At 37.5% G+C, this 24,635-nt stretch overlaps 1 protein-coding gene across 2 annotated transcripts; it reads right to left on the bottom strand.

Moving 5' to 3' along the window:
- Positions 1-3,557: 3,557 nt before the first annotated feature.
- On the bottom strand, positions 3,558-21,618 carry LOC144636258 (uncharacterized). Of its 2 annotated transcripts, none has more exons than XM_078495419.1 (14): positions 21,363-21,618; positions 20,288-20,616; positions 19,320-19,464; positions 17,696-18,027; positions 16,224-16,365; positions 14,751-15,091; positions 14,364-14,502; positions 12,083-12,411; positions 11,350-11,491; positions 10,727-10,983; positions 7,067-7,181; positions 5,780-5,816; positions 5,527-5,659; positions 3,558-4,445 (listed from the first exon to the last, which is right to left on the bottom strand). In XM_078495419.1, the coding sequence occupies exons 1-14, from the start codon at positions 21,448-21,450 to the stop codon at positions 3,930-3,932; spliced, it is 3,045 nt and encodes a 1,014-aa protein (XP_078351545.1). In that variant the 5' UTR covers positions 21,451-21,618; the 3' UTR covers positions 3,558-3,929. The 2 variants fall into 2 exon arrangements, with proteins under 2 accessions (XP_078351545.1, XP_078351546.1); XM_078495420.1 differs by having other exon boundaries at positions 21,375-21,618.
- Between the last annotated feature and the right edge of the window lie 3,017 nt (positions 21,619-24,635).

Here is a 24,635-nt window from a genome sequence, read left to right as displayed (position 1 = left end):
TTTAAATACAGGTCGAAATTGTGTTTTTAAGATTTTATTCTTGATTTTTATATAACTCTTGCATATAAAGTTTTATTCGGTCAGGAGCCAGCACTGTTATTTTTTACTGAATTATTCTTTGGCTTGTTATTCAAGCATTTTGTGTTTATTTTTGGAATCGAGGAAATTTAATACCCGTAGAGGGATCACGCAAGCTCTGACGCTACTTCTGATAGTTGTATTTTTCGAGCAGAATGTGAGTGGAACTTGAATAGCCCGCGGTTTTGAAAGCTTTAACGCTTCTTTATTTCCCAACATTCTTTGTTGTTTTGACGTGAAATTAATTTCTTTTTTTTATGTCATTCAACTGGTTTGGGCTGTATTTTATTCAAGATTTGGAACGCAATATAAATTTTCAAACCCAAGCTGGAACTTGCCTAGGCTTTTGAGTTGAAGGAGATGGTGTATTAAGCACACTTCTAGAGCTCACGCAAACTGCGTGACTTATGCAGACCTCGGGCTTCTGGGCGAACGGTCACCCCAAACCTCCACCCCCCCCCCCCCAAAAAAAAACCGCTGGGGAGGGGGGAGTAAGAGGAATAGAAAGCTCGATGGTAGATGGTGGAATAAATGACTGCAGAAGGGGAGGGAGAGAAGGGGATGGGAGGAGAATCGGGAGGGAATGGTAGGGTGAAAGGCTAAGGAAAGGGGAAGGGAGGAATAATTAAAATATTTACTTGGTTATATCACGTAACCTTCGACTCCTGTTGTTTTCTCACAATAACAGAACTTAAAAAAAAAAAAAAAAAAAAATAATTTCTTTTAAAAGGGCGCGCGCCGCGCGCAACCAAAAAAACAAAAAAACCAAACAATACCGTGGAAACACCTTAAAGTATTACGGGTACGGCTGCACTTCGCTAAGTGTTAAAAAATTATATTTTCTAGTCGTGTAGTTCAATCGTTTATTTGTATTGTGCAAAATGTATTTATAAATTCAGACCATTGTGCCATTCAATAATAATGTAACCTTTACAACATTCTTGATATTACGTTATGCACACTAATACAGCTCATGCAAACTGTGTGACTTACGCAAACCTCGGACTTGAGTGTTACTTAAGTGACTGCGTTTCAGCGGTTTTTGCTGTACTGTAAATCAATCAAATCTTGCCTTTCAAGCCAAAGCGGATAATTATTATCTAAGCTTCTTGTTATTCATGTAAGGGTGGGTAGCACCTAACTGTGGGAACTATTTTTGATAAATATCACAAAGATACAACTGATTGCAATAACGCTGTCTCATGAAAATGAAAAACAAAAAGCTAAACTAGAAATTAATTGGCATAAACGTTATTAATATCTTGCATCATTCACAAAGAGCCCATGCTACATGTGCAGAATCATACTATGAAAATTGAAAAGCATGTAATACCGATAAAGCTGACTGCTTCAAAAACTGTTGCAGTCCAAAATTGTAGCATGTATAGGTTAATTAATTTTTGCTGTTTCCTTTTTCCCTTTCTTTATGACAACGTTATTGCAATTAGGTGTATACCACCTTATTGAAGAATCGTTGACCTACGAAAAGCATAAACGGTGAACAATGTGACCCAAATGTTTACTGTGGAAATCGATAAAAAAGTAATCGCCGTCCGTGATAGAATAAACATGATAATATAGAAGACAGGGTGCATAAATAATGCTCTTATAGGCCCCACACAAAGAATATATCTTAAGGTTATCAATAAAGAAAGAAAATATCTTGATTATAAATAAAGAAAGAAAATATCTTGATTATAAATAAATGAAATATTTCTAAGGTTACCAAGGCTGTCCACCCAGAATACCATTGGGTCATATCGTTCATGGTTTATGCTTTTCACATGGTCAACGTTTCTTCAATCAAGTGTATATTTGTTTCAGAAAACAAAGAGTAGGGCACGAAGCTCCCGGTGTTGTGGTCTGGCCTTTAAAATTGTATCTTAAAATACAGTATATGTAAGCGCATTGAACATATACACATGGAAAATGCGCTATATAAATGCATTATCATTATCATTATCATTAAAACGCTTTCCTATTCTTGTGTGACTATTTTTTCTAGAAGTACCTTGCGCTTAACGCATGCGCAAAAGATTCGTCTATGTTATACACTGGAACTCTTACGAACATCGCGTGTTTCTTCCTGCCGTAGGATTCCTAAAGGCTGTCTTGGCGCCAAGTTAAAACGGCAAATTAATTAAATTAGACCTTAAATCGAGACGTCACAGCGGTTTATGTGAAATAGTTCTTGATATGATCTCGCAGTGCTGTTTTCTTAGAAAAGATGACCTTACATGTCATCACATAAACTGAAAAGCCTTTTCTTTAATCAGTCGCTATCCGTATTGTAATTTTTTTAGTATTGAGAGCAAAATAACTACATGTGCCATCGATGTGCTGTGTTAGCAAACAAACAAAAGTCTAGTGTTACAAAGTTTTAAAGAAAAAAGTATTATGTTACAAACGAGCGAAGGTATAGTGTAAAGAAAAGCGTTGCAAAGAAAAGCGCCAAGTATCACGTTTAGTGTTTCAACGTCTTACTTGAAGAAATAAAAACGAAGCAAATAATCATAAAACACAAGCCATCTTACTGTCAATTGATCGGCGCCATCGCATTCTGCACTATCTTCTTGAGTCTCTGAGTTATAGTTTGATGCATTTTGAACGAAATAAAAATACTTTGTCGGTTTAACAAAATAAAATACTTAGATTTTCTTTTTTTATGGTAAAATGATTAAATGACAAAATACAGTCAGTTCCGTCCAGTCAAGTGTCACCGATGGAATGAAAACAATGTAATTTTTTCAATAACGACTGTTGGTCTTATTTCAATGATTAAGGCTAACTTTTCGTTAAGACCTGAAAATTCTACCTTCAGCTTTATACTAAAATTAAATAAACACGTTGCCGAAACTTTAAAAGTGTGGTCCTCATTATATAAAAAAATTACTCCATAAGGAAGCCCTGCATAAACAGGAACAAATCAGAAACCGACAATCGCCAAACGGCCTTATTCCACTCTCCACCTCTGTGGGTTAATTTGAACAACGACAAAGGTGCAGTTCCACTTAAATGTTTGCCTTCCCCCCGCATAGCATAGATACAATAAAATGCGATATCACTAGATTGAGAAAATTCTAACCATCTCCTGGACTATTGTACAATGCAGTTAAAGGGACTATTTCACGAGGATGTCAAGATTGCACGTCTAAGAGGCTAACAACTGCGGTAGAATCAGCTACGGCTATAAATATAGATTTCGGAGCGAAAGTCTCTAACATCCTCCTTCCCTCACCATCCCAGCTGAGATGCTCGTTTAAGTTCAGTCTTGCAAAGGACAATTTTTAGGTTTCCGACATGAATATAATTTGCGTTCAAAAATCAGTAAAAACCGTGACGTAGTCCCTAATTTAAGACCGACTTTAAATAGGAAGTAAACTGAAAAAGCTTGAAACTCAAAGTATGTAAACTTTGTGAATCTTCATGCTTTTTACATGCAACTGAGGGGCTTGGTTACGCAATTTTAGGCAATTTCAGCACTGACCAAACTGGTCATTGAATTAACTGAAATATCCTAATAACGGCTTCAAACTACAGAAGAACCCAAAAGAAAAAAAAGAGAAGTGACGAGGGGCATGGATGGACAAAATTGGCGAAGATTTAGACGAATTGCATTTTAGTAAACTTCAAAAGCTTCATCCAAACGTTTTTCAAGTTTATCTCAGTTTGTATGTTTGTCATTTATAGTGCTTGGAAATTATCCTTTAGTGTTTACAATAAAAGACTGCTGCTCTGCCAGTTTGAAGTTCCGATCTCATTGAGTAACGTAAGTCAACAGAATTACCTAATGATAACGTAACCTAGCCCCTTTAGGAAGAGTATATAGAACAGTGGGCGCTGACTTCTCCTCATTGGACCAAGATGTATCCCATGGCTTTGAAGTTTTTGCCGCCGTTATCTGACGAGTTTGGCCCCAGGTTTCCACACGTGTTAGTGTCATCGATGTTTCCTCCCCCACCAAATCCGACTCTGGAATCGCAAGTGCTGCATGCTGAAACGTCGTTACTGACGATACCAATTCTCGCTTTAGACGATCCTGCAGAGCAACTAGGGTTAAATCCTTCACGGTTACATCCAGTCTGCAACGTGGCTTGGGAACCAATCAGCGACTTCCACGTGTCACGACCCAACACAGTTTCCCGGTATTGTCCATCAGCGATCAGGGAGTACAGAGAGTTGGCCTCCTTGTTGATGACAGTGAACCTGATCTGTTGGCCGATCTTCATGCCAAGACAAATCTTGGAAAAGGGTGTGTTCCAGTAGGTCGGTAACTTGGTCTCGTTGCGATCAAACCCAGTCTTGCCTCCTAAAAGGTTTGATTCGTTTTTGTCACTCCAGTATGTCGAGTCATAATGAAAAGTGTTCTGTGGAAGAAAACAAAATAAAAAAGTGTTATTAATCACTAATATCATCATTAGCATTTTTTGTCGATTCCAGTTAATGTAACTTGCTTCGAACATGATATCGTTTATTTCTTTATATCTATTCTATGTTTTCACGTGACGTTATCAAAATTCTAATAGTAAAATCGTTAGTCCCCCGGCCCGAGTTCAGCTCTTCCATTGGCTATTAGACATCTTTTAAAAATATATCTTGCCGGAGGTTCGATAGCATCATCCATCTTTAAAGTAGACAGTTTAGAACTCGGGGTTTTTCGCACTACACGACATCAAGATGGCCACCTGGAGACTGTCACGTTTGTAAAAAACAAAACTCTAACTCGACCTGTGATTTTTAGCGATCTGAACAGTTGAAGTATTACAAGCGGCTCGGACAAATAGAGTCTATGAATTTTCTACAAATATTTTAAAATAGATTTAGCCAAGCCTAAAAGCGGAGCTCCCAGGTAATCCAAAATTCACTTACCATAGGCATAAAAAATTAGTAACAATAAGTAGGCGAGGGTTTATCTATTTCTGAAGTGGGCGACACCGTACGCCGTACGTACGCGTCCGCGAGCCATGCCATGGAAACTCAAGTTCGTTGTTTTCCTATTTCTGTGGATTTTCTATGGGTATGGTATTCCGCTCTGCGGCCCTCTGTTGAGCTCCGCTAATAAATTCTTGACTGTTTTATTAAATGGTCATTGTATAACCCATTAATTCATGCATAGTCATATACATTGGACAAATTAATAAATGTCTTTATAATGTAATTATTGTTTGATTGCCAACCTCGCCGCCACCTACCTGAATTTCAAACGTCCCTTCTCGGAAGCTGGCGACCAGAGAGGGACGTCCGAATTTCAGGCTTGTCGCAACCATGCATCAAAAGTCACAAAATTCGCATTCACCTGATCAACTTAATTCCTGTAGGTCCATTTATGAAAGAGTTAATGCTGTTTGTCTAAAAAAATTACTATTAACTCCTTTTCTTTCTCTTAGTCAACAGTCATTTGGAAGATTTAAAATAAAACCAATTACAACTTGCATTGTTGTTGAATACCTGTTGACCGTCGATCTTCATGACAGGCGTCCATCCACCACCTCCACAGTCTCCAAGGTCATCGGTCATGTGACAAAAGACCGGAAGTATAACCGAACCCATTTTCAGCGGGTAGGCTTTGTTCCCGTCAGCCCTGAAAAAAAAAACCGATACATCCAAGAGAGTTAATTCCACAAGTCGAGCATAAACTGGTTCTAATCAATAAAATGGTCAAACGCATGTGGCTAAATTCAGGTGTATAACTGCTACTTACAAATTGTTGTCATACAATTCCTTGCAGGTCCGAGCCACTAAACAAAGAAAATTGACATGTTACTTTATTTTGATTACTTTATATTGATTACTTTTTTGTGTGGTAATAAGAAAAAGCGACTGATACAAATGAAAGAAAACGACAATTGAAACAGTTTGTGCGCAAGGAAATATTACTACTAACTTTTGAAATACTGACGTAAAATTGATAATTTTTCCAATAAATTCATTCATATCATAACTTCCCGGCCTGTTTCATTTTTGATCTTTTGCATACCCAGATAAAAAATCGGTCCGCGATGCGTACGTGTGGGGGCTTGATAATTTCAAATTTGATTCTTCTTTTTTGTGAATTCATTTAGTACATTCAATTACCTTAAGGCTGCTATTTATTGCGGCAAATAATCTTTGTGATTTTTTGCAACTTCATTCCTTGAAAATTTATGAGCAGCAGGTGATTCAAACATTTCTTTGATGCACATGATAACAGATAAACAGCGGAATGTCTATTACATTGATATACGATATTTTCGCCCTTACGTTATTAAGAATGTAAGCGTAGCGCAGTTGGGTAGGCATCTGACTGGGGAACGAGAGGTCGCCAGAGGCCCGAGTTCGAATCCCAGAGGGGACAATTTTTTTCTTTTTTCCTTTTTTTTTTCTTTTTTAACCAGTAGCACTAAAATGGTTTGTTTATTATATCGCTCCGTAGGTATGCATTGCAGAATAATTTACATATATCAGAACATATAGCCATATAGACTGATTCAAGTACAAATGTATTAAATTGTGCTGTTTCTGCGGCTTTCAATATTGGCTTGCGTAAGCGTAAAAGCTCCTCTTGAATTGATGTGCAACCTGCACAGACTTCCAGTCAAACGAAATGTTGGCTAGTATGACTTCGTGAGCTGCTGTAATGACGAGCAACTAAAAGGACAGCTCAGTGAAATCAAAGAAACCACACGAAACGTACAACACGCCAAAATCCAATATGGCCTACTCGACACGCACCGCCGACTCATCCCCAGGCTCTCTCGCAGAAGACCACGTGACACAAGCAAACCCACACACAAATAAATAAATAAATCCCGCAGTCGATAACAATGTGGCGGCTTTGCCCCCACAAAAACCGGTTAATTAAAAATTACAACTTTTAGTTGAAAACATCCTGGAAAATCCACCATAAAAAATATCAATCTTGTATTTCAAGAAGAACGGTGTTCCACCAAGCATTCTTACTCGCCTTCTGATCAATGTGTTCTGTTATTGTTACCTTGTTATTGTTTACCTATTTCGCAGTTTTCTCCCCTGTAACCAGTCTGGCACATACAACGGTATTTCTTGTATGTAAATCCATTCAGGCAGCTCGCATTATAAAAGCAAGGATTACTGGAGCACGCGTTCTAATGAGAACAAAAATAAGCTAAGTTCAATGATATTAAAGCCATTCCGAAAACAGACCATTTCAACAGCCTTAAGGTCATTACCCTGAAATAGAACTGAACATAGATTTTTAACCAAACGTCGCCTACTGGTTTATTACTTTAAGGGAACTTAAATTTTTAAATAAAAAAAGGGGGGTCACCAGATTCGTTTAGGAGCGGAAAGACCTTGCATATTCCATATAATTCCTTTAAAATTCCTCTGCGAGAATCAGCAAAGTACACGTTTTTAGCGATGATTTATTTTTCAAACACAAGAATTGAGCTGTTTTCATTTTACAGAACGAGTTTGATCGCTACACCCAAAATATGAGAAAAAAATTGATAGGTCACCAGACTCGTTTACAAGAAAGGGACAATTTACTTCTCTCGCGGACTAAGCCGCATAGAAAAAAGCCGCCATTTTGTTCATGTGCGCGCGCTAATTACGCGCAAAATTTTGCGCAGTAAGGATGCGCAATGCAATACAGGGCAATGACCTTAAATAAAGAAAACAGTTAAGAGCAAGTTTGTAGAAGAATCGAACAAAAATTGTTTTTTTGCGGCAATTCTTAAAATACAGGAATTTCGTTCATCTTCTGCATGAAGGTAGTCCTTATTAAAACTAAAAACGTTATGTTGTTTTTTTCTTCCAATAGTTTTATTTTTCTGAGAAAAACGAAATTTTCGATTTGACATCTAGACTCGTCTAGACTCGATTGAGAGGGTACAAATTGGGTTGAAAATTGACCATTTTCAATCGATTCGTATGTCAAAACCATCACGCGCAGAAAAAAATGAATACAACCGGTCTATTGCATGACTCTTCCTTGTCCAAGCATAGTTTCAAGAGTTTTGGTTTAATCTAATTATTTTACGGTAAACAAAACCAGACTATTCTCACGCGAAATGAAAGTCGGTCGGTCAAAAGAATCGTCATTTTCACTATGTGCCTTATCTCAGAATTCCTTGAGATAAATATATTTCAACTGTAGAAGGATGATACTTTTAAAATATTTAAAGTTTTGTCTGGGTAAATGATTAAGCACTTGTCAAAAAATTATTCAAAATCGTACAAAAACGACACAAATCACGCAAGCTTTCGAATGCGTGACTAAAAGTATTACCACCGTATTTGTTCTTTAAATCAATTTAGTCGCAACACTAGCAATACCAAGGCATAAATCATAATAAATATGTTCACCTTTGCTTGATTATGATATCCTGTCCCATGCAATACGTTTTTTCCTGTCCTTTCTTCAATGGCTGCCCGTTCAGTTCGCATGCCGCTTGTCGAATCCGTCTGCGACTGGTGAATTTGAAGCAACCACCGATACGAGTTTAACCAAATATGTATCGTCATGATTAACAAGCCCTTTTTGTGTTACTTGATTAAACCATATTTCAGGTTATAGCCGGCAAAGAAGCGTTTTCGATAAGCCACTTTGCAGTGCCTGTTGGCCCCGTTATTATTCCAAGTGAAGTATAAATTTGCATACTTTCGAGACAAGCGTGACAGTTTTTTATACTTAGGGGGTGGGGTGAGGAAGGGTCTTAAATTTTTAGATGAATCAAATGTTTGAAAACGTTTGGGGATGAATTGTCACAAACTAATACCGTATTTTACATGGGGATTTAAAAGAATTTCACAACGTCAAACCTGACCCCACGGGAACAAGGATATCAGTTTTCTGGAATATGACATTTGATATTTCTCTTCCTACATCTCTATCTCCTTTAGAAGTCTTCCCTTTACTGTGATAAGCAATCTCGTGAGGAACTTCGCATGTACTGGAACTTTTTCGCCATCCAATTCCAAGCTCGGATCGATGAAATGGACAGATAGTAAAATCGCGTCGATCATACGAGCAAGGACTGCCAACTATCGTTTTAAAAGAACAAGAAACTTCTATGAGACACCAAGTGCAGCGAGAACATGTGGAGTTTCCAACAGTTCACCAGACAACTGAAGGAAAAAGCACTTTACGGGGACTGTGTTGTGCCGGTTGCTCCACAAATGGTTCGTGAGAAAAAAGAAATCATTCAAACATCTATAATCGAGTTTAGTAAATTAAATTAGTCTCGTCTCCTAAAAGTAAACAACGTGAATTCTCGCACACACAAGGTCAATTATTTTACTTTGTTGTTTTGGAGAATAACGAAGTACATAACTGAATTATATGGTTTTTAAAGAAGGAGCAACCAGCAATTAGTAGATTATAGACTACCACCAAACCGGAAACGAGAAGCAAACGACTTTTAGAAAGTCTAACTTTAATAGATTACAACACTTTTTCCTGACAGCGGTTTTTTGTCAATACTTTTACGGTTTTTCTCTCTTTGATTTTGAGCGTAAGCAGAACTTATAAGTAAAGTAAATCACGTAGCAAATACGAGTTTGTGACAATTCATCCCCAAACGTTTTCAAACCATTGATTCGTCTAAAAATTTAAGACCCTTCCTCACCCCACCCCCTAAGTATAAAAAACTGTCACGCTTGTCTCGAAAGTATGCAAATTTATACTTCACTTGGAATAATAACGGGGCCAACAGGCACTGCAAAGTGGCTTATCGAAAACGCTTCGCCGGCTATAACCTGAAATATGGCTTAATCAAGTAACACAAAAAGGGCTTGTTAATCATGACGATACATATTTGGTTAAACTCGTATCGGTGGTTGCTTCAAATTCACCAGTCGCTGACGGATTCGACAAGCGGCATGCGAACTGCAGCTGAACGGGAAGCCATTGAAGAAATGACAGGAAAAAACGTATTGCATGGGACAGGATATCATAATCAAGCAAAGGTGAACATATTTATTATGATTTATGCCTTGGTATTGCTAGTGTTGCGACTAAATTGATTTAAAGAACAAATACGGTGGTAATACTTTTAGTCACGCATTCGAAAGCTTGCGTGATTTGTGTCGTTTTTGTACGATTTTGAATAATTTTTTGACAAGTGCTTAATCATTTACCCAGACAAAACTTTAAATATTTTGAAAGTATCATCCTTCTACAGTTGAAATATATTTATATCAAGGAATTCTGAGATAAGGCAGATAGTGAAAATGACGATTCTTTTGATCGACCGACTTTCATTTCGCGTGAGAATAGTCTGGTTTTGTTTACCGTAAAATAATTAGATTAAACCAAAACTCTTGAAACTATGCTTATTTGGACAAGGAAGAGTCATGCAATAGACCGGTTGTATTCATTTTTTTTCTGCGCGTGATGGTTTTGACATACGAATCGATTGAAAATGGTCAATTTTCAACCCAATTTGTACCCTCTCAATCGAGTCTAGACGAGTCTAGATGTCAAATCAAAAAATTTCGTTTTTCTCAGAAAAATAAAACTATTTGAAGAAAAAAACAACATAACGTTTTTAGTTTTAATAAGGACTACCTTCATGCAAAGGATAAGCGAACAATTTTTCATAGCATTACCGGACGTTGTCGGATTCTTCTACAAATCTCCTCTTAAACAAAAAGAATCAAACCAGCGTCGACTGAGTACAATTCTCACCTCAGTGCCTCTGTAAGTAAACCCTTCTCGAGGTTTAAAATCCTCGGGATGTCGCGTGTGATCAGAATCACTCAGCTGACACATGACTTGGTCGTCAATTGGTGGACCAATGTTGAATGAGACACAGTTACTTTCCATGGTACATCGCCCTCTACAAGAACTCCGCATTCCAAAACTCATTGAAATATTTTTAAACACGTGACCCTCAAGGACATGCCCATCTACTGGCGAGCTAAATTGAAGAGATCGGCAGGAATCTGAAAAATAAATATGACAATAACAATCATCGCCATCATCATCATCATCATCATCATCATCATCATCATCATCATCATCATCGTCGCCGTCGTCGTCGTCGTCATCATCATTTTCATCATTATCTTTACACAAATTTGTTTCAAATGTCAAAAAAGCTCGAAAGAATTGAGCTCTGCAGTCATTAGATATTTGTTTTTAGGAAGGAGAGAATCGAAGTCAGGTTCGTCAAGACTCTCACTCGCGCTCTCCTTGTGTTGGTAAGTGTCACACTGACTTGTATTTTAAATATCGACAAAACGTTGAAATGCTTGGAGCGAAGTTATGCATATGCCTAGATTATTTTGTTGATGCAAATTTCTCTGTACCTTGTAGACAGCCATAGAGTTCTACCCTCATTGATATCCGGTAATACCAAGCTATTGGTCTAAAACGAATATAACGTGCAGTGATTGGTGGGTTTAGAACATGGTAAACAACGGTGTCCTGGTCTGTATTTCCAGCAAATTCCTGAATTAGAATAAGATGGCAATGTATCAGGTGCGGCTCATTTTAAACATAATTTCTTTCACAAACCAACAGATAAATCATTAATTGGAGAAAGATGACTGTATCAATTCCAAAAAAATTCACCAACGCTAATCTCAAAATGGAAACCGTGCGGACAGACAGTAGAATAGCTTGATAAGGCCCTCAGAGAACTCTGTCACGTGAAATTGTCAATCAAAAAATAAGTGCGGTACGGAATAAATGCCACAAATTGAAAGCACGTTATATAATTAGCAAGACTTTTAAATTTGTGATCACGTATGACTCAGTTTTATGGCGCTATAGAAGGTTTAAAAAGTAAAGATTTGCATGAAAACGTTAATTATTATTACTATTGCAAACTCTCAATTTCCAACTGCCATAAGATCTCGCACTTTAACATCATTGGTCTCACGATTGGCAGTTACGCGTTCTTTCCATCTCTAACATCCATTTCTTTCCACGACCATTCTTGATAATTGACAAGCTGACGTGACAGGGGCTGTAAAGAACCTTTTTCAGTGGTTTTTTTCTTAACTGACTAACAAACGGACATGCATTCAAAATTAATACCTTGTCTTCGTTTTGTCCTTGTTCCCTGTAGTTGTGAAAGTTTACTCCATTGTTACTGTACTGCAGCGTGTAGTTGAATACCCAATGACGGTAGTCATTTCTTCCTTGTGTTGCTACGCGTGTTACTTTAGTGTACTGACTTCCCAGATCCACCTGCAGCCATTGGTTCACATCAGCTGTGGCAGCCACCCAACCTCCTGATTTGCCTCCACTGTCTTGAATGTGCAACCTCCCTCGATTGGCTGCCTGATCGGCATTATATTCTGAAGAAGCGCTAAGTTTGTCGTCAAATATTAGCCCGCTTTCCATTCCGAGTGCTTCTTGACATTCTAAGGGTCGCATTGGAAGCGATACAGATACACAAATTAGTGGTGTTATTCTACCTACCGTAATAATTCGATTAAGCGCCCTCCTTCCAATAAGCGCCCCCCTTCGAATGTAATTTTGTCAATAAGCGCCCCTATTCCAATAAACGCCTCTATTCTTATAAGCGCCCCTATTCTAATATGCGCCTCTATTGTGGATAACTGCCCCACTAAAGTCATCGACGTCGAAGAGATAAACTCATTAACATTCACTGTACCGTATATATTTACTGCTAATATAATTCTTTTAAAAGTAATTGAACTTTCAACAATTTGTTACTGGTTCATTTTCTGTCATTATTAGTTATTTTAATATTTTATTAAAGGTTCTTTACACGTTTGTTTGCGTCGCCCTGTCCCGAGTAAGCGCCCCCCCCCCCCCCCCCTTGAGGTGGCAAAAGTAAATAAGCGCCACAGGCGCTAAATCGAATCATTACGGTAAAAATAACTTACCGACCCCGTACAACCCTGGCATGAAATATTAATATCCCAGAATGCATGCATTTTTCTTCCAGTTAAGTTTTGATAATTTTCAATGTTAATTTAGATAATAAACCTGGTTTTTGATTTCGTTTTGTCAGTTGTCTCTGCCTACTTTGATGTGCATTCTTGTTGTGAGAAGAGGACTGAAATCCTATGTAAATTCTCATTACCGCATATTTAACAGTTAGAAAGTTAAAAGTTGTTTCTGCTCAGTTAAAAATAGAGAAGGATGTTCATAGACTCACGAGAATTCAAGCGAAGCAAAATTGATGCGATATTAACCAAATTGTGGGCCTGCATGCGACAAATATAGATATTGTTTTATATCTTGTGTAGTAAAGTCAGAAATAAAGGCGGATTTAGGGGCTTGAGGGGCCACCACCTTCCGTCTGGGACGGTTTTCCCCCTTTTTATTTTATCGTTTGTCACTCCTATCGCGCGCGGTAGCGGTTTCGCCCCAACGCCTGCGCTCTCTTTTTTGCATTCCATATGATGAGTCTTCAGAAGCACTTTCATCATAAAACTAGCCTTCGGCTATCAAAATGAAAGCCATCCTTTGAAAATATATGACATGCTTTAAAGAGTAAAGATGCCGATTTAAAATCTGCAGGGTATCAGATTGGAAAATAGAAAAGACATTTCGTTTTGTACAACGACTTTGTGAAGACCAATTTTCTTCTAAAATTTACATTAATACGCTCTTATAATGCTTTCATAATATGTCCTTGGGTGCATGCGCATGTGCTACTGTGCACGAAGGAGAAGCTCATCCCGATGCAATACTTTAACAGGTGCCGCAAGCACGTTTGGAAAACTAAGCTAAGTAGCATAAAACTGTTCACTTTGGGATAATTTTGTCGGAATGTCATGGGGTATTAAAGAGACACTGTCACAAGATTAAAATGCTTCTCGGTAAAAAGTACTAAAATCAGTTGGCGGATAGGTCTTCTCGTACATGAAGTGCACCTAGTACATCAACATGGATATATAAAGTGGATTGTTTGTTGAAGGAAGAAGAGAGGCATAATAATTTTAGGTGTTTTTCCAGTCCACAAGGACAAAACTTGAAAAAATCAGCCTGGCTTTTCAAGTTGAGATTAAAAGTTCCAGATGGCATCACAATAATACATTAATATCACTTGTTTATCGCTTCAGTACACGGGCATGGTGATTTTTTTAGCAAAATTAGACCACTACTCGTAGTTTCCATATGTCTTCAGGCCCTTGAGGTTTTGAATTGAATCTGGTGACAGTATCCCTTTATCATTTGTCTATATCGACAAATTAACTGAACAAAATACAGTATATGTGAGTGATTTTGTTATATAAAACAGAACTGCCTTGTAGCTTCTTAAAATGGTCATGAAATGACCTAGACTTATTCGCAACAGTATTACGTATTTGAAGAATATAAAATTAAAATGGCTCCTTACTTTCGATGCTATACACCTCGACTCTCAGACAGTTCCAACCTTGTTGCTGTGTTGGATGAAAGCGAATATATCTTGCAGACACTGGCACCGGTAACTTGTGTCGGTCAACTGTGAAACTGTCACCTTGTCTGTGAAATTCCTTTAAGAAGATAACACATATTCATTTTCGCATAAAGTATATTTTCATGAATTAGTACAGCAATCTTACAGAAACACACACACACATACTGAGGCGCACTTGGAATGCTAATTATTGCAAAGTCTGTCATAAAAATGTATTCAAGTTGACAAGCGCTGCCAATCGCCAAAGGGAGAGAAAAAGGCTAATTTCCCATTTTTTTACGCATTTTTCTAACATCCATAATTTTAAGCCAAATGAAGACTCACCAGTTCGGTGACATTTCCATCTTTATAAGTTGTCCAGGTGTTACCATCAGCCGAATACGACAACTTGAAGTCTGTTACCCATGAATTACTATTATCGTAATACCCGTCTCCCTGAGTAGCAACACCACACACTTGAAATGTTTTTCCAAGATCAACTTGGAGCCATTCTTCATTACTACTTGGTGTTTTCGCACACCATCCGTCACCTCTGCTACCATGCAGTCGACCGTAGGCAGGCTGGAAAGGATTGCTAGGATACGAAAAAGCTGTCATGTGATCATCAGGGATGACGTCAGGCCTGGTAATGCCAACAGCATTGCTGAAGCAAAAGTCGAGGATTTCTGTGTGAAAGTGATTTACAGGTAGTAAGTTAACTGAGGATTAATTCTGTGTTTTTTGTTTGTGAATGCTGATGTATGTACGTACTTTGTTCAGCCATACCTCCATTCGTTAAGCATTCGAAACGGCAACATTGGTTTTTGTAACTAAAACGAAATCTATGAGCAACAAATACTGTTGTTTGGCTTGCTCTCTTTGATATGAAAGGTGAAATTCAAGGTATAAACAAGCTTTTCTTTGAACAAACGTTGGCTATATGGTTGGCCACTCATTTTAAGTCTGTAAGCGGACTTGATTAAAAACCCCATGGCAGAGCTAATTTGCCTAAAGAGTTCACGCCCATAGGCTGCGGTTTTATTGATTGGTCGAAGGCACTTAATGTGTCGTGATTTTAATGTAGCTTACTACAGATTTAAAAAGGTAAATGAGTCAAACTTTTAACTATTCTGCAAAATGTTCAGAAATGTTTTATCGTTCTCTTTTTAATGTTTGTAACAGTGTAAAACCATCATATGCAACATTTGAACAATAAAAATGCTAATAAACAGGCAAAATGAACGACAGAGTACTAGTGCTTAAGAGGGGATTAGGCGCTAACATTTCCAATTGCTCTTTTCTTAAAATCTGCGAGTGTGGCCCTTCTCCAAATTTTAAGAAATTAGAAATTGCCTCTTATTAAAAAAAAGATAATGTGACATTTTGCCTATTTTGAAATTAGCACAGAAACTGTCTAACTGATTATTTTTTTTAAAAAACGTGCTGTAGACGTGATTCATCCTTATACAACAATGTGAAAGTTTCTTGATGGGTTGTACTGTAGGTTTGTGAGACATTTTGGGGCAAAAACAGGGTTTAACAACCTCGGACGAGATTCAAATTGCGCACGCCTTTTTATTTAAGCGTGCGCTCATTTGACGGCATGCGTCGCATTCCATGAAGAAAAACAAAATTAAAGAACTCCTCTGCCGGTTGATTAGGGGTTACACGTCATATTTTCCCGTCGTAGGCTATGTCTGAAAGCATTTTCAAACTTTCTCTCGTCTACCAAGTTTAGTTAAAGTGCTTAAACTTGTTTTTGTTTCTGTTTAGTGTTGCGAGCGCAATTTTAGTCCACAATTTTAGCTTCCTCAGTACCTGGGATACATCCATAGAGCTCCGCCCTCATCGATATGTGGTTATGCCAAGTCACTGGTCGAAAACGAATGTAGCGTGCCCTGATTGGCGGGTTTAGTCCATGATAAACAGCCGTTTCCCGGTCTGTGTTTCCCGCAAACTCCTATATTAGTAAAAGGTCGTAAATAGTCAGAGATATCTATATCTACATTAAATTTAAATGATAAAATCTAAACGGACTTCACACCACTGAGTTATAAATAATGTTGGAGAGTACTTAACCCTTTCACTCCCAAACGCGTATTTTAGGCGCTATTTGGACGCGCGGTCATTGAACCACTTGTGACATCATCAATTAGCACGTCAGTGGCTTTTTGTGACAAGCAGCTGATAGAGCTTGGATTGACCTTTCTACAGGGCTGTCCATTTTGAATATCGGTTGCATTCTGACAGAGCTAATCAAATCAGAGCTAATCGTTTGTGGTGCACAATCGGTGCTTAAACAGGCACTCCCATATATGGACAATATAGGTATGTGCCGCTGTGAAGGGTATGGGTTTCAAAAAGATTAGTCTGGGATAGGGTATATAAATCAGAGAGTTTTGGTCTAGAATAGGGTATCATTTACTGGGAAACTGATCAGTGGTATGAAGCATTAATTCCAGTAAAAGAATAGAAAATCGGAAGAGAAAGAGGCTTTCCTAAACATAAAAAAAATCATCATGGCAAAACTGTTGACAGAAGAATTTTCATTATTTTTTTCTTAGACGGCTTCTTGGCTATCCTTGAAAACAAAATACAGACAGAAGCTAAGCTAGCAGAGCAAAGGTGCAAGTTAAGCTGTAAAAATATCTAATTATACTGTTGTGTTAAGTATGTAATTTTCGCTTCTGTAGCTTTTACTCCATATGTAAATATCGCTATTTTTTGGCCACTTTTTTGTAGTTTTCATTAGCTCTAGTAATCGTAGTAATAGTTTGTAGAAGTTGTTTTCGGTTAAAAAGCATTGTTACTAGCGTAAACAGTTCAAGAATTGGAATAAGCGTTAGTGTTTCAAGTATTTGTAATTAGCGTAAATTGCCGCATTGTCGTAGTTATGTATGTAGTTTTTTGTATGTATTTTTGTATGTTTTTGTGTGCTGTAAAAACCCTCATTTTTGTGTGCGCAATAAAAAAAACGACTTTGCATTAAAAACAATGATAGTTACACATTTCTAAAAAAGCGAGTCTGGAATACGGTAGAGATTTTCGGTGTGTAGTCTACAGCAGTATAGTGTTGCAAAATCTGCTGAACATGGTCTGGTCTAAGGCAAGGGTCCAGAGTCGCAGTGGCACACTCCCACCCCCCCCCCCCCCAAAAAAAAAAAAAAAAAGAAAACAGAGTTTTCCTCTCCTCCTGCTGCGAAGACAAACAAACGAGTTGTTTAAAATGGCCACCACTAATAATTTAAGCAGGCTTCCCTTTAAAACTGACATGAGTACAAAGTAGATACCTTGTCAGCGTTTTGTTCTCTGTAGTACAAAAAGTTTTCTCCATTATTGCTGTACTGCAGTTTGTACTTGGTAACCCATTGGTCAGTAGCATCTCTTCCTTGCGTGGCGAAACCTGTCACTTGAAGGTTCTGACTAATTAGATCAACCTGAAGCCATTGATCCACATTAGTATCTCCACCAGCCACAACCCAACTTCCTGCGCTTTCTGCGCTTTTCTTTAAGCGTAGTCTGCCTTTGGTGGCGGCATTGCTAAAATCATCCCACTGCGAAGAGGCGCTAATCTGTCCATCCGAAATTTCACCGCTTTCCATTCCCAAAGCTGTGTTACATTCTAAAGATTTCAAATACAGTAAAAACCCGCGAGTAAGAACGTTATTTTTTCAGGTTAGCCTTAGCAGGTTCTTACATCACAGGTATTTAACACAAATTTAGGCTATTAAGGTTCTTAATAGGTTTTTGTTTACTGTAGAAAAATTTAGATTGTTGCTAGTAGAACTTTAATTGTATTCGGCCTATTCCTTGTATAAAATTTGCATACTGGCCATATATATGTGTTTATGTAAAAATGAAGCACTAGTCATTTAGAACATAGCATTATATACATTTACAGTAATGCCAAAACTTGTCCAAACTTATTTTCCCAAAAGTAAACATTTTAAATCCATTTTAGAAAATAAGAACCTGTTTCCAAATTTTAGGCTAAATAGGTTCTTATAAGGCCCTATTCTCCCAGAGGAGACATAAGGAAGCAGATGATGATGATGATGAGGTTCTTATAAAAAGTGGGTCTTATTTGTAAATTTTAACCTAACAGGTTCTTAAATGTTAGGTTCTTATTCGCGGATTTTAATACATGCAAATACATTTTAGATAAAACTTTAAGGAATGCTTAAGTATAATGTATCTCTGGTACGGCACAGCAATCATCGGTCACTCATTTATTTGGCGGTAACATGTGATTGCGTTATGCCAGCCCGCGGATTATTGCCAAAAAAAATGAACAATTTATTAACGTTGGTAATAAAAAGCGCAACTAGAACTCATTTTAGTTAAGCGGTGCGAGCGATAAAGCTGCCAACAAATCTCTGATCCCTTCTTCTCTCCTTGGGATTGGCAAGTAATGATGTGTAATTCTCCCACTGGAGCAAGGTTTTCTCGAACATTCCAAGCTAAGTACTTAGGTGAAAATACTGCAATACTTAAAAGTTCATTTAAATTGCTTCTTGAAGGAACTTGAAAAATGACTGCAATGTATGGTTGGAAAGAGACACCATTTGAAAAATTCAAACTTTCGATTTCCTGCAAAAGACACTAGTCGCTCGTTCCGAGCCATTTCTCGATTAAGTGTGTCATTCAGTGTGCTTCGTGCATTACGCACGGACAAATGAATTCCGCGCGGTCACTCGTGCGCGTTTTTAAAGCGAGCTCACTCAAGTAACTCTAAGGAAACGAAACAAGCGACTTTGAGCAAGTCTATGGATACATGGCCAAACCATGCTAAAAATATATACACGTCATATCGGATCTACATTCCGCCGTCGCTTTAAGTGTTCTACGTAGTATTAGCCTTAAAATAGAGAAGAGTGGGGGCTTAAAAGAGCTTTGACGACACTCTTAAGTTACCTTGTAGACTGCAGTCGTAAAGCTCCACTCTCATCGCTATGTGCCCATTCCAAGTCACTGGGTGAAAACGAATGTACCGTGCTATGATTGGTGGGTTTAGTACATGGTAAACAACCGTGTGCCGGTCTGTGTTTCCATCAAATTCCTTAATCAATAAAATGGTGAACTGTCAAAAACACATCATTCTAAACGTCCAATTTCTAACTGCTACCCATCTATTAAATCATGGAAACTACTTTAGAGCTTCGTTCCACCGTATCTATTACAGCTACGCGATGAATGAAAAGTTATATGCATAAAGTTTTGATGACTCGAAACGTGAATAATTTTATCGTTGAGCTTCAGCTCTCAGATCTTTAGTTTTTAAACCAATGGTACCGAGGAAAACCTTTTAACACAAATTGTTACAGTTAAATGAGAGTAACATTTACTACTGATAACTCAGTAGATTACATAATGGCCTTTCACAAACTAACCTAAGACTAGAGTAAAATAAACCGTTTATGCAAGTTAAAAAAAGAAAATTAAAATTAATAAAACATTTTAATGCGTAGAGTCAATATTAAAATGTTCGGCAGCAAAATGTTCAGTTTTCTAAAGGACAGTTACGTTGCTTTCCGCAGACAGGTTTTTAAAGAGTTGCATGGGTAATTTTGCCAAATATGACTTGTCTTGTCAAAAAACGTTTTAATCATGCGCATTTAATTCTGTTCATTAATAAATACTAAATGGTTTATCCAAAGTATTATGAGCCAAAGACTTCAATCAGATGGTCGCTCCCCTCCCCCTTTCCAAAGAAACAAGAAAAAAAAAAGCAAAAAGTAGACGTTCCCGATTGATAAATTGAGAAAATCATCGACAATGACAAAAGCTGTGGACAGGCAAAGATACTTTTTTAATGTACTTTTTCCATGACCAACAAGTTATGCAGGTTCTCCTTAAAACTGACATGAATACTAAGTTTATACCTTGTCTACGTTTTGTCCTTGCTCCCGGTAGAACTGGGGGGTTGCTAGCAAGTTTACACGGTAGTCCACCTTGTACTTGGTAACCCAATGATTGTCACTACTTCTTCCTTGCGTTGCGACACCTGTCACTTTCGTGTCATCATTAAGCAGATCAACCTGTAGCCATTGATTGACATCATTTGTACCAGCAACCCAACCTCCTGCACCTATGGTCCTGTGTAGTCTGGCCATTGTAGCGCCATGATCGTCCCTACCATTATACGCCGAGGAGACGGTCATTTGTGAGTCCAAAATGACGCCGCTTTCTACTCCTAGAGCTGGCATACATCCTAAAGGTTTAAAGGAATTAATACAATATAACTTGTATGCGTTTAATGTGAAGCTTTTCTATGTTATGGCTCCGGCCCTGACACAGCAGAGCAAAGCAATCGTTAAATAGCCATATTGGGAAACCTCTCAAGTCGAGGTTTCCTTTCTATTTTAAGGAATTGTAGTGCACGTGCGACAAAGACTAGTTGAACCAAAACATGATTCCTTATGAAAGAAGAATGGTTATCCATTTCACATTCGATTTTCATTTGTTGGTAAGCTTTTTGCTTTATTTGGAAGCTATTCTCTTAAACTTCCTGGAATAACTTTTCTGAAATTTTAGGCTGCGGATATGTTGTCACACATGACCTGCTTTAATGATCACTGTGGATGAAGTTTTTAGGTTAGGACACTGGGGTTATAAGAGAACAAATGTGATTAAAATGTAATAATGCCAAATGTGGGACCCTTAAAAAAGAAAACAAAATGTAACGGCGAACATAGCCTAAATGCACGATCCTTTCATAGTTGTTTAGTTGTGTAACAATTGCCAAAAAAGTCAGTGGGTGGAAATAAGCGTTCTTGCCAATTTTGTCATTTTCCGTACTGTTATAATTATGACTCTAGTATGCACTGTTTACAAAACGACTGTTTATCACCAAGTCGTACGCCTGGCTGTTGTTATACACCCCTTCAGAAACTACTCCAATGAACATTTATCTTACTTATCTAAAATTATAACTGTGAACATAAAAACCAGTAATACCAAGCAAGTCACCTTTCTCCGCAACAGTGTCACGATAAAACCATAGAAGAAACAGTGGCAGCAGAGGAAGCGAAGAACGAAATTTCATTCTCAGAATCTTGCCTATATGACTGCCTAAAAGCACTTTTTGTAAGAAAGTCGGAAATTCCACTAATGATGTGTAAGCTTTACCTGTTGAGTTTAAAACAAAACATTACGATTAATGTGAGTTTCAGAGCGGTCAATACGGTAAGTATTCTTCCCTTTATTTGAACATATAAACAATATATTTGTGAATGGATTCTGTCACTTAATAACAGGTGTTTCATCTACCGAGATATTTTTTTTCTTCGTTTTGTTTTCGAACGATACTTTCAAAATCGGTAATAAAATCGTCAATTTTTGATGTTTTAAAAAAGTAATTTTCGAAAGTAGGTTTTTTTCTGATTGTAAAAAGAAGTACATATAGTATTTAGTTTTCAGAAATTAGATTAACATAATCGAAATTTGGAATGATTTAGATATTTAATTTACCCATGTTACCTACGTTAAAGATAGACACATGTAGTTTTACTGATTAATTTGGAAGTTTACTTTTTAATGGACATAATTACTAAGCATATATGTACATATTTCGCCGTTTGCTTCCGTTCAGTTGCCATTAATGAAAAGAAAATGCCAAAAGTCCCAAATGTTAAAAGTTTCCTACCTTGTTTTACAATAACTATAACAAAGGACTTTGTTCGCACAAAATCCATTCATTTATTCAGATGCACATCACAAAATTAAATTAAACTTACCTTTAAAGACACCGAACACGTACACAGCGACAGGACGGAAAGTTTAAGTAAATTTTGTGACGTGCATCTGAATGAATGAATGGATTTTGCGTGATCAAAGTCTTCTTGAATACGGTTATTGAAAAACAAGATAGGAAACTCTTTTTTATTTTAGATACAAGGCTAAAAATCGATAAAAACAATTAAAATGAACCGAACGTTTTCGACATGTTTGTCATCATTATTTATTTGTTTGTCATCATTACCACCCTGATGATGACAAACATGCCAGAAACGTTCAGTTCATTTTAATTGTTTTATCTATTTTAGCCTTGTATGTATCATTTTCTTTTTCATTTCATTTTCATTGATGGCAACTGAACGGAAGCTAACGGCGATATATGTACCTGATAAACTTTCAAATTAATAATACCACATGCGTTCTATTTCTGATGTAAGTAACGCGAGTAAATAAAATATCGAAATCATTCCCAATTTCAGGTAAGTGAATAAAATTATTATCCTTCTTTTTGATCTGAAATTTGAAGTGTCAGAGTCCTAAACTAATCTATCCACCGATCAAATAAATTCAATGCCCTATTTCCGCTATGGCGTGCGTCTGCAGGGAATCATGGTAAATGTATCATCGTTGGTAATACTCGCGCATGGTTTGATGAATACAACTACCATGATTCCCTGCAGGTGCGCGCCATAGAAAGAATCGGGCATTGTTGACCAAAAAATTCAAAACGTGACGCGGGTCAGGCAATGAGAAGCTCAGTCGATGATCTTAATCTTATTTTTCTTTCTTCGCCTCTATATAACCGGTGCATAGGGATAAGACAACAACAGAATCAAAACAGGTTTAAAATTGCTTTTTTGTGCAGATCATAGCTTCCAAATTAAATGGAAATAAAGCAGACCAGATCACTCAGCGGAGGACGTCTTTAAAAACTCGCTTTATGCAGATTAGACACAAGCACGTCCTGAACTTGCCTTTCGCATCGGTGTGAATCCCGAGTGCCCAGGTTTTTTATTTGATATTATAATAGTAGAGACACCAACCTTCCGCACAGTGTTTATTTTGACTCGATATTGGATGGTTTCCTTAAGTTCTTGACAAAGCAATATTTAAAAAGACGATGGAAACCTCGAAATAGCTAGAAAAAATTGAAAGTTTCTGTTGCTTGATGGAAGAAAGGTATAACGCTATTATTTTAAATTTATTTTGATTCATAGCAATGAAAATTGAGTTAATAGCAATATCGAAAACTTTGCATATTTGTGCATATTTAATGAGCTAAAACCACTATTTTGTGTCCAACAATTCTTCATATTCTCAGTCAGAACTTCTTTAGGTCGCGCAGGACCCTTGCTCATTAATATATTCATTAGCCAAATTTCTTGTTGGAGTGCTATCTTGTAAAGCTTTAATTCACTACATTTTGAATATCGATTCCTCTAAAATTTATTAAGGATACTCAGGGATGATGGAATTACATCATGATTGTCCTTTTACTGAGAGATGACTGTTGTCTGTGATGTTACAAGCTCTTAAAAGTTTAACTGAAGATAATGCGATTTAGTGTCCAAGTTTTCAGCTAGCACAGCGCACCAAATTAAATGATTATATAGCCTAGTGATAAATCGTAACTTCTTTTGTGCTCCCACGTGCACTAGAACGAAATTTTCGATTTCAAAAACTGCTTCAAGTTAATGGCTTCTAAGAGAGTAAAATGTGAAATCTAACCTTTGAAACATGCTATCTTCATTTTGAGAAGGAAATTTAAAAATTCGCTCTAGCCAGAGCACAAAAGAGTACTCCAAGTTTATGTTCCTCGCGAATCAACTCTTGAAATTCTATATCGGCGGAGAAAACTTGGACACAAAATTGAAGGTTTTAAGGCTTCCGAAGACCATCCGAGTCAATGTTTACAACAACGTGTGATATATTCAAAGCTGTGAATCTAATTATGATAATTCCCTATGTTCCAGCGCACGTGGCACAAAGCTGAGAACAATTACTAGTAATTACTCCAGGGGGGGGGGGGGGGGGGGGGGAAGAAACGAGGTCTGGGACCGAGTAGCGATGCTCTCACAACTTGCAAAGCGATCAATTCACGATGTAGTCAGCGGTTTTTGGACGATGATGCAACAGGCAATCTTTTCCCGCGAAATGGAAGCTGCTATGTCGTGGAATCACTTATTATAAAGGGGTTCAATTCTCTTAACTAAAAATCTAAAAGCAGCGTGTTTAAATCCGAAAATTTCGTCATCGTCGTGTAGTTTTAAGAACGCAGAATTTTGTGATGCCGTGCTACTTTTCAGCGCTGAAATTCAAATGTTTGACATGTTTGTACCACGATTTTCAACTGGCCCACATGGGGATTGTAAATGAAGTAAAACAAAGAAAGACCAAGTCAACAAACAACCTCAAACAATAGAGCAAGAACAATAGCTCCGACCAGCGCGGGAATATTCGATCGCCACGTTTTCATTACCATTCCCGTGATGG

The sequence above is a fragment of the Oculina patagonica genome, chromosome 13, assembly GCF_052425735.1.
Source record: "Oculina patagonica isolate OP01 chromosome 13, crgOcupat, whole genome shotgun sequence".
Lineage (NCBI taxonomy): Eukaryota > Metazoa > Cnidaria > Anthozoa > Scleractinia > Oculinidae > Oculina > Oculina patagonica.
Note: the sequence above shows the minus strand (reverse complement) of the source record. Positions and strands in the feature narration are given on the sequence as shown.

Coding starts and splice junctions, on each gene's coding strand:
- LOC144636258 (XM_078495419.1), bottom strand. CDS start 21,450: ATGAAATTTCGTTCTTCGCTTCCTCTGCTGCCACTGTTTCTTCTATGG. Junction 19,465..20,287: donor AAGGACAAAACGTAGACAAG/GTATAAACTTAG, acceptor TTATTGATTAAG/GAATTTGATGGAAACACAGA. Junction 5,660..5,779: donor GAATTGTATGACAACAATTT/GTAAGTAGCAGT, acceptor TTTTTTTTTCAG/GGCTGACGGGAACAAAGCCT.